This window comes from Theobroma cacao, chromosome 3 (genome assembly GCF_000208745.1).
Source record: "Theobroma cacao cultivar B97-61/B2 chromosome 3, Criollo_cocoa_genome_V2, whole genome shotgun sequence".
In the NCBI taxonomy this organism is placed as follows: Eukaryota; Viridiplantae; Streptophyta; class Magnoliopsida; order Malvales; family Malvaceae; genus Theobroma; species Theobroma cacao.
The window spans coordinates 22,493,041-22,504,101 of record NC_030852.1 but is presented as its reverse complement, the minus strand read 5'-3'; the positions used below and the strand labels follow the sequence as shown (position 1 = coordinate 22,504,101).

At 29.7% G+C, this 11,061-nt stretch overlaps 1 protein-coding gene across 3 annotated transcripts; it reads right to left on the bottom strand.

Moving 5' to 3' along the window:
• On the bottom strand, positions 3,797-6,742 carry LOC18604770. 3 transcript variants are annotated; one of them, XM_007037403.2, is made up of 3 exons: positions 6,555-6,739; positions 5,030-5,673; positions 3,797-4,409 (listed from the first exon to the last, which is right to left on the bottom strand). In XM_007037403.2, exons 2-3 carry the CDS (start codon positions 5,601-5,603, stop codon positions 4,405-4,407), a joined length of 579 nt encoding a protein of 192 aa, XP_007037465.2. In that variant the 5' UTR covers positions 5,604-5,673; positions 6,555-6,739; the 3' UTR covers positions 3,797-4,404. The 3 variants fall into 3 exon arrangements, with proteins under 3 accessions (XP_007037465.2, XP_017973956.1, XP_017973955.1); XM_018118467.1 differs by lacking the exon at positions 3,797-4,409 and adding an exon at positions 4,418-4,778 and having other exon boundaries at positions 6,555-6,741; XM_018118466.1 differs by lacking the exon at positions 3,797-4,409 and having other exon boundaries at positions 4,425-5,673; positions 6,555-6,742.

Here is an 11,061-nt window from a genome sequence, read left to right as displayed (position 1 = left end):
GTTCATGGAACAGGCGTTTCAAGGGTGCTAATCCTTCCCCAAACGTAACCGTACTCCCAAAACCAAATCTCAAAAAAATGTAGACCAGTTTTAAGGTTCTTTTCGGTGGGTTTAAAATTAATTTAAGGCTTCTTCGATTAGAATCGAGTCATTAGGTGGCCAAACGTGCCTAGTAAAAAAGATTGGTGGCGACTCCTAATTTTTTAGAGTTTTCACTCGCGTCTGGCGATCAGGTTCCCGGACCCGCATGTTGCGACAATTTCATTCGTGAAAAGGTTATTAAGGGGGTGATTGAGTCAGTCTATATTCCAACAGAACTGCAAGTTGCTAATGCATTCACAAAGGCCTTACAACCAAGACAGTTCTAGAGTTTGTTATGCAAGATGAACATCCATAATGTTCATGCTTCATCTTGAGGGGGAGCGTCAACCATGAGAATTATTTGAAATTGATCTTAAGATAATAGAAGAATAAAGGTAGCAGAATGACTAGCCATCAGAGGTCTGCTGCTGTACATAGCCATGCAATAAAAAAAAATATATATGCAAAACGCACCAGATCAATAAAAGACTGAGGAAGAAAGAACAAGCTTCAAGGTGCACCGTTTTATTAAAGATGTAATTAATTAGGATTCTTTAAATTTCTGTTAAGTTAGTTAACAGAGGATTAGTTATGCTATTTTGTCCTTTTCTCCTCTGTACTGTAAATATACAGACCTTTTGTAACTTTTCTCTGCAAGGAATGAATCTGAAAATTCCTCAACATTCCCATGCCGTCATACAATGTCTAACAGTACTGGTTGTGTATAGTTTCTATATCAACTTACCAAATACTATTATCTAAAAATAAAATATAAAATTTTAGAGACTCGAAAACTAAACATTAAAAATTTTCTTAAAAGTACTTTAAAAAATTAAATAAATTTTTTTTCTCAAACTCCTTAGCAACTGTTCTTCCTCTTTCCATCGCTCTCCAACTCCATCATCTTCTTCTCTTCTTCTTCTTCTTCTTTCAATAAAATTAAATTTATAAAATTATGCAACATCAAAAGGAATAAAATGATTAAAGATTTCAAGGTAAAATTTTAACCCAAGCCAAAATTCCGAAGCATAGTCTTAAACTTCATTAGTAAATGATAAGTATGCTACTTGTTAAGTTTAGGTTACTTATCTAGAAAAAAATAGAGAAATTATCTTGCCACGTTATTATTATTATCTATAATTAAGACAATATCATCATAATATATTATTATAATTATCAATCAAGTAACTTTACTATTGACATCTTATAGAGAGTCATAAGTACTCCTTAATGGAATTTTTTATAAAATTATGAACTGTTTAAGCACCATTCCTCGTCACCAACATCTCACCTGCACCATAGAACTCAGACAGCAACAAGAAAGATGCTGCAAAACAAATCAAGGCAGCAGAAGAATCAGTCAAGTGCACGTCATAATGCAGTTAAAACCATATAACTTAACACATGTTCAAGGCAATACAACATACTACACAAGACAGGTTTATCACATTTGTAATATTTCGAGAACAAATCAAGCAAGTATTGACATTAACTTTAGTTTAGGGATTAGATTACATTACACTCAGGGCCGGCTTTAGCATAACGCCAGCAAAGCCTTTGCTTTAGGCTTCACAATTTTATAAATCTCATAATTTTATATAATATAATTAATTATATTAAATATATATATAAATTAAAATAATTAATAAAATATTTCTTAACTTAAATATCTATTAAATATTATTTTCTATCACTTCCTACCTCCTGTTAATTCTCAGTTATTTATCTCACTTCTTCACTTACATGAAAGTGAAGATAATTAATAAAATTACATATTTTCTTACTTTTCTAATTATATACTTAATAAATTTCTATTTTATATTACTTCTCAATTCTCATAATACTATTAATTCTCAATTATTTTTTTTATTTTCAATGAACATAATATGCTCTTAATGATCTCCAATTAACGGTAATTTTTTTTAATTTTAATAAAAAATGCCTTAATTTTATTTTTTTCTTCAATAAGATCTTCATTTAAATATTTAATCGCTTTAAGCCTTTAAAATTATTGAACCGCTCTTGATTACACTTAAATAATTGTACCGTTGGGAAAAGTTTCATTAAAGAACCTCCCATTACTTGTATTGCTTATATAAAAAGACGAGATGAACTCACTCTTAATGCATTATCAATATACAAAGGCTTAAGTTGTTATTGCATTTGCCCTTATCTCTTTCCTCTCTTCTTTTATTCTTGTTTAAATTTAAACATGGTATTAGAGCTTGTTAATGGTGAAAATTAATCACCCTTAATCCTTCTTCCCTTTTTAACTTATCAGTAGAAATCCACTCACCTCTATACCTTATATTTGTCTGATGAGGAAGGCAGAATCTTCTATTCTGTTACTCTTATTCTGTTGTTTCAATCTTTGTACTATTTTATATTACCATTACTCACATTGTTTATAAAACTCTTCTATATCTTCTGCATGCATCCCAATTCAATTTCTACCTTAATTATTACACATTACATCAACATATTCTCTTTTTTTTTTCTCCTAGGGCACCTTTAATGTATCCCTATCCCTCCACCCACAATGTTGGCAACTTTGTTTTCCTATGACTAAATCAAGCTAATTTCCTCATTCCAAAACCATGGGGATCATTGAAAACCAAGATATATCAGGCTTTGTTGATAAGAGATATCTCATGACCAAACAGCTCACTACAAATTCCTCTCAATCTTCAGAATTCCCTGGTGAATGAATTTAATAAATTCAACTAATAATAAAAATGGGTTATGAAGGATTTGTCAAATTAGGTTTCTTCTTTCTTAAAACTTAGAACAGCACGTCATTGCCTTGAAAAATAGAATTCCTTCTTTAAGATTGAATAAACTGAAGTTCAAGCAACCAAGTTAATTCATTTAACACCAAAATTAAAGCCACCCAACACTTTATGTATGTTTATGTTGCCTTATTTATATCCAAAAAATGGCTGCACAAATTTGTAGCAATCTTTTGGTCTATATTCTTTTTCTCAATTTGAGACAAATTAAAGGATTGAGCCTGCTCTTCGAGTAAAAGACACGTGCACCTACAACTAAAAAAATGTTTGGGCCAGACCAGAAATGAAAAGAGGAAAAGCAAGAAAAAGAATGTCTGAATGCTGCTTCTTCTTTTTCGTTTATCTTTTTCAGCTATCAAAGCTGAAGCTGAGCAAAGTTGAAGGGGAACGTCATAGCTATAAAAGAAACAAAATAAAAGTAAAATGAAATGGTCCTTGAAATCATGAGTTTATGACCTCTTTAAAGGGTTCCCACTTGCAGCCTTCAATATGTGGCCAAAAATGAAAGAGTAGCATGCAGTAACGTAAAGGAGGGGAAGAAAAAGCAGCTCTGGGTGGTTTGAGTTGCAATAATGGTATCACACAGCCTGACAGCCAAATATGAAGGAGAAGATGCTTGAGCTAATTGCTCCCAGATTATGGCATGGACCCCAAACCAGAAAGAAGCTCCATTCTCTACCATGATAAAGATACTACAAATTTTGTCCAAGTAAACTTCCTAAGAACTTACCATTTTTTGACATGGCTCTCCTTGAGAATTAAGACTGAAGTCCAAATATCTCTATGTTGACAATAGGGTCATTGGCCTTGTGGGGTATGAAATTTGGTACGTGGCCATTTCTTTTGCAGTGCTAATATTATCTCTCAAATGATAAAAGGAACAATTGTTGAATTCTTCCAAGCTTTCTTTGGTCCCCACCTCATCATTCATGTTTCATGGTTTTAAATTGAATTGCAGTGTACGAACTAGTTCAGTTTCATAATACAACTCTTTCATGCTTGCTAAAGCTAAACCAATTTTCATTCACACTGTGCATTCCATTGTATCAAAGCCACCACAAGGCCAATGACAGTAGAATTAGATGCTAAGACTATCCCACACCTTCGTCTTCCTATCATGAACTAAGAATAACGTACGAGCTGCAAATAGAGACCTGAAGTTCATTGACTCCCCGTGACAGCAACCAATATAAGGCCCTGGAAGCGACTGCTCAGAAAGGAAATCAGTTTATGAGGAGCAACCATATAGATCAATAGTTCATTACCTTTCCTAAACTCAGGTTCCAAGTTAGTCTTTTTGCTTTCCATGTCTTCCTAAAACAGAGTAGGTAAAAAGCTGATAAAAGAACATTGCTGCAACAAGAGATTGAAGTCCCAGAACTTTTTAGCACAAGGGTTTGGCACAGCAGCCTGTTAAGAGAAATTGGAGCTGCAAGCCTTGATCGTATTACACCTTGTACTTGAAAAAATCAACCATCCAAACTCCAAGGCAATATGTTGCTTTGCTTTTATACTGAAACTACAAACGCTGAATTTAACCTATAAGATACAAAAGCAAGATAAAAATAGTCCAATTAAACCATTAATTTTTTACATACAAAACAAGGGTAATTTCCCTAGGTAGGGAGCAAAATGCTCTGTGCATATATACAATAGATTTTTGACATCTTTAGCAGGACAAGAGTTGATTCTATTGGAGATCTTTATCTCTGCTGCATATCAGGCATCATTCTGGCAAGCAATTGACCATCCAAACATCCATTGCATTAAAATAGATGCTAAAATCAACTCAAATGATCTGCAATCCTGATATATTTTCATAACCGAGCTTGAACTACATGGTTACATGGCATCTAACATGGAGAAGTCATCAAATTGCACGGGGTTTTCACATGGAGCAATTCAATGCTACAAGATTTTATGGCACAAGAAGGGAATGTTAAGGGCAATTTAATTGATGATTTCCCTAACCAGCCAATCCAAGCTTGGGAAGGCAAAGTACAAAACAAGAAAAGAAGGGACGGCAAATACAACGGTGATAAGAATATACAGGGCCAAAATGGCTGCACTGGCAGGTATGGCATATAAGACCATCAACAGAAATATGACAATCAAAGGGAACTTAGCTGTTAAGTGCAAAAAGAAAACCAAGGACTTACGGAGCGATAATTGGAGTCTTTCAGCACTGAAATAGCTAGTGATCAAGCTGGACTCTGAATGGTGAGTAGAACATGAAGCTCGCCTGTTGTTTACACGCCTAAGCTGATTTCCTGCATCTATTATTCTATTTTTAGAGCAGGCAGGTGGAACCCCATGAAAGGAAGAATGAGACTTTGCCCTATCACCATTCATGCTCTCAACCATCCAGAGGAGAAAGTAGTTCTTGCTGGGAAACTTGACATTCCCCTTGTAGACCAACCTCAAAGAGAATAGATTACACCATGGGCAAGAGACAAAGAATGGAAGATGGATTGGTAATGTAGGGAACTTCACAACAGCCCGTTGCAGCCCTAAGACGCAATTTTTACATAGAGTATGGCCACACCATAAAACATAGGGTATGTTCTCTACAATATTGAAGGATTCCCAGCATATTGGGCATTCCAACCTTTCCTCTCCACTGTTGTTCAAAGATTCATCATCTGAGCATTCTGAAGAAACCTGACTCGGTTTCAATGAATCAGTCTTCAACCCGCTGGCTCCAGGAAAGGCCTTTGTAGCAAAATTCCACATAATGAATGCGGGATTGGTGGGCTTTAGATGAAGGTACTTGTTCAAGTGAGCTTGGTCATGGATTGTAAACCTGAATTAGTGATAAAATGGTAAAGCAGTGATTGCCAGTTACTGCTGACTCTAAGGTTCAAATTCCACAAAATCAGATAATTAATCTACGCTGTAATCACCGAGAATTTTGCGCATATTGAACTATTATGTGCCCAAAATGAAGCAAGTATTACAAAATCAGGCAACCAGTCCAGCAAGCATGTTAAAAATAAGCTATATTGCACCTGAGCATTTGTCACAAGGGAAACTGCATGTATTTCCTAACCCAAGAAGCACGTTCGAATCCCACTTCCCCAGAATAAAAATTAAACCAAGAAGCTCTTTTTCTTTTTCCCCCACTCCTGGATTTCTTTTTCTATCAAGTTTAAGCAAGAACTCAAAGACAACACCATATTTAGATTGAGTACTATTATAAAAATTTACCTAGAACTCTAGCAAAGGGTGAAAAGCAATGGCATTTAGAATAACTTGAAATGAGTTCTTTCTCCAGCTGTCCCTTAAAACAATTGCACAAACAGTAAAACCCCACCAAGATAACTGGGTTTTATTCATTATCATGCAAAATTGGAGTCATTATTTCAAGTCTTCCCTTAAAGTACCGACATCAATTTTCTCTAGATCCATAGATGAAGAAGAAAAAAAAATAAAAGCTAAAACGATTCAGTTTCTCTTTCCAAGTTTAAACCAAAAATTACTAACTAGAGGAATTAATTTCAGTCCAATTATTGGTTCAAAACCAAGCAAAACCCTCACCAACATGAAGTCTTGGAAGAAACAAATCATTACCCATTAAAAAGAACAACACAACAGTAGGAAGAAAAAGCCTTACATAGTGATATTATTGTATAGATGCTGAAAAATTATCTGAAAAATGAAAAACAGAGGAGAAGAAATACTCACCAGAAGAGAAGATGAAGAAGAAGAAGGAGAAGTTTATTTCATTTTGAATTCTCCTTTTTTTTTTTTCTTCTCTTTTATGGGATTTGGGAGAGAGTGGGTGATGTGTTTAGAAAAGAAGCAAACAGAGGAAGAGATGGGTGACCAGTGATGCCATGCACTCTGTGTTTTGTCTTAGCCTTTTGGATGACTGATGACGCAATCAACACGGCACTTTCCCTGTTTTAAAGCCGTAACTTTCCATAATGATTAATAAATGGGTAATGAAGGAGTTGGTACTTGGGCAGTGTTTGGTTGAAAACTTGAGCTAACTTCAATTAATTCCAAAATTTCCTTTAATTCATTTGAATTCAAATTTTATCTAATTAATAATTCGAATCTGTCCCACCTAAATTCGAAACCACCCAAACTTATATAGAGTATAATTTTATATTTTTAAAAATAGTAATTTAATTATAAAATGACAAATTATTAATCTAATAATATTTAATAACTTTAAATTTATTTTTCAAAATCTCTTTCTCTAATCTTGTATTTTAATATAATTCTAGATATTATCCTTTTTAGTTGTGAGTAAAAAAACAAATTCTTAAAAGTTCTTAAAGTGAATATTAAATATTAGAAAGAAGTTATAATGTGAATTTCATATGCTAAACTTTTACTCTTAAAAATAGTTGTAGAGAAAATTAAATATTATTTATATTTAAAATTTTCAAATAATTTTTATTTTTTATCTTGAAATAAAATTCTAAAAATTCAAAAACTAATTAACATCATTTTAGACTTTTGAAGTTATGGTTCACTTTGTAAGTCGTAAGCCATAACCATAATCATAGTAAATCACTAATAGAAATAATCGATGGAATAAAAAAGAAAATTAAAATCAATTAATAAAAAAATTAGTGATAATTTTCTTTAGGTAGAGAATTATAGTCTTTTTTATATAAAATAATCTCTTGTTCTTTTTTATATGATTTAATTATATTTTAAAAAATTATTTTTATGATATCAAAAATCAAAATCACATATATGTTACGTATTAATAAAAATGTAATTTTAAATAATTAAATTGCGATTAAAAATTTTAACTTGATCTGAATAGTCCGTTCAAAATCTTAATTTAATTCGATTTTACTCGAAAACATCCGAATGACTTAAACATAAATAATTTTATTTCAAAATAACTGAATTTGTAAATGAGAGAACTTTCTCTGCCCAATGCACCTCTAATGTTTGGTATACGGTAAGCAACCCAATGGAATGTAGCCCATCATTTTGGATCTTCATCACAAGTCCTAATGGACTATATGCCCATACCATTATGGTTTTCTTTCTTTAATTGAAATCAATAACAAGTGCATTACAAAGCATATAATATATATATATAATAGTAATATATTCATTTTTCTTCTTAAGTTGTACCAAATGCATTAATTGTTTCTATGGAAATTATAGAAAATTTATTACAAAGTAACGTAAACTTGAAGCCTATTTGGTCATTTTTTTTAATTTAAAAACTATTATAAAACTTTTATGAAAAGTAGTAATTTTTAAAATTAAATTAATACAGTATGGTAAATTTATTTTTATAAGCTCTTTTTTATAGATAAGTTGTTTGGCAAAAAAACTTATATAAGCTCTAATTTTTATTAAAATTACCATAAAAAGAATTTAATAAAGATTAAATTATGCAATTAGTCTTTATACTCTAGCATAGTGGTAGATTTAAAGACTGTTTGGCCTGGGTTTATTTTTTTAGTTTAAAAGCTATTATGAAGTTCATATGAAAAATAATAATTTTTAAAATTAAGCTAAAACTGTTTGATAATATTACTTTTATAAACTCTTTTTTTATAGATAACTTGTTTGGCAAAATAACTTATATAAGATTTAATTTTGGTTAAAATTACTCTAAAGGATAATGTTGAATTTTTTTTAATAGATGAGGATATTTTTGAAATAAAAATATCTCTTAAAAAGCTGACGTGTTTTTTTTAAAAAAAAATAAAAGAAAGCTCATCTCTAAAGCTAGTCTTGAAGTTTTTTTTTTAGATTTTGTTCTTTAAAAAAAATATTTTTTTAAACGTTTCTCAAAATCTTGTTCGTTTACCATTTACTTTTAAGAAGTAGAAAAGCTGAAAAAAAATCAAGCTAAACAAACACAATTCTTGTACAATAATTTGTGAAAATTGAATCCTTATATTTTTTTAAAATTAAGAATGTCAGTTTAATGAGTTAAAACTTTTTCATTATTTATGTTGATATGACGATTTGTTGTATTTAAGTGATATTTTTTAGTTGATATAACATTCAATATAATGACATAATAATAATGATGTAACATTTCACAAATGATACAATAGTAGTGTTGATATAACATGACCAAGCACTGACATGGATTTTATAAGTGTAGATATGAAATCATTCAATTTGAGATAATGATTTTAAATAGGATTGGAAAAGAAATAGATAAAAAATACGAATAAGTTTTTAGGATTTAGGAAAAGAGTGTTATGAGATACAAAAGAATTAAATTTTTGTGATCCATAATTTAAAGTTGTGAAGAGAATGTTGTGAAATAGATTAAAAATGTCATATCAACATTAACACGTCATCATATTCAATGTCACATCGACAAGAAAATGCCATATAAGTATAGATAACAAAAAAAATTTAACATATTGGATTAATATTGTTAATTTTAGAAAGTACAATGACTCAATTTTTACAAATTATTGTATGAGGACTAAATCCACCATCTTGATAAAGTACATGAATTAATTGCATAATTTAACCAATAATAAATAACTTTCTATTAATCATAAATTTTTTTATTTATAATGGAAAAAAGCTAACTTTATTTTTTATCCATTTAAACCAAATTTTTAAAAATGTAAAAATTATTTTTATATAATACAATATTTATAATTAATAATAAATTATAAAAAAAAGAGTTTCACAAATAATTTATAACTAATACGTAATTTATAAATAACTCATAAATCAATAATTTATATTTTTCATCAATGTTGGGTCTTCTAAAAAAGGAAAAGAGAAATCTCCTTAATGTAGCTTTTTTTGAAATTTTTTTTTTAAATTTTATTCTTTAGAAAAATTGTTCTTTTAAGAATTTTTTAAAATCTTATTTGATTTGACTTCTGCTTTTAATAAGTAAAAAGGTTAAAAAAAAATCAAACCAAACATACACTTAATGGGTGATACCATTATATATGTTTTGGTACCATATCATTATGTTTGATACTATGTAAGAATTCGTTTGAAATATGTTTTTATTTTTTTAGTTTTTGATATTTACATTTTTTTGCAAAAAAAAAAAAGAATAAAAAAGAAAGAGTAAAAACATCAACTAAATAAAATAAACCTAAATCTTTTTCATCGTCGCAATAAATGAAGAGATGAGCATATTTCTTGTTAGTAATTGACATTCTTTTAAGGACGACCAGTTGACGATGTCCATGGTCTCTTGTTTTACTCTTTTCCATCGTGAGAATGAAGCTTGTTGAATCGAAATGTGGTGACGAAGTTGCTAAAAAGGAGAATATCAAAGAGTTGATATGAGAGAGAAGGAATGAAAGGACGTAGTGGTGGACCCAAGAAGACAATGGGTGGCGGCCACTATCACAGATTAATTTTTTAATTTTTTTATTATTATATTTATAATATATATAAAAATAAGATGTTTTAATTTTTTTTAATTTTTTTTAATTGAGTTTTCAATTGAATAACAAGTGTTATTCAATTAAAATTTTTTTTATTTTTTTGATCTTTCATTTTTTATTTAATTAATTTTTTTTACACTTTATGTCAAAAATAAGTTATTTTTTACATTTGAAGGGTTTTTTTTATTTTTTTACTTTTATTTATTTTAATAAAAAATACTTAAAAATAATAATTTCTAACGTTTAATGCTTAGAAGATAGATTCATTTAATATTTATCAATTATAATTTAATATTATTTTTTATCTATATTTTTTTTTTCTGCATGAACTTGAATCTATAGTATATAGAGATCTCTTTTATACTTAAATGTTTAAATTTCAATAAATATTCATCCAATTCATTATATAAAAGTAGGATAATTGATTGGGTCAATTAATTGACATTTGTCAATCTTAATTAAATTATTTTTTTTACACCTTATGTCAAAACTACATTACTTTTGACATTTGAATGGTTTTTTTTTCTTTTTTACTTTTATTTATTTTAGTAAAAAATATTTGAAAAAAATAATTTCTAACTTTTAATGTTTATAAGATAGATTCATTTAATATTTACGAATAACAATTTAATATTATTTTTTATCTATATTCTCTTATTCTGCATAAATGTGAATCTATAGTATATATGTCACGACCCGGAACCTCCCTCAGGCCCATGATAATCGCCGTGAAGTCCCGATTGACACTCATTATCCGGAATGCCAACCGAAACCCCACAAGGCTTACATATTAGTTTCTTTCCTTTCCTGTGAGCAATCATTGTTAAATA

Bases quoted from the DNA above. Each gene is read 5' to 3' on its own strand.
- LOC18604770 (XM_018118466.1), bottom strand. From the start codon at position 5,603: ATGTGGAATTTTGCTACAAAGGCCTTTCCTGGAGCCAGCGGGTTGAAG.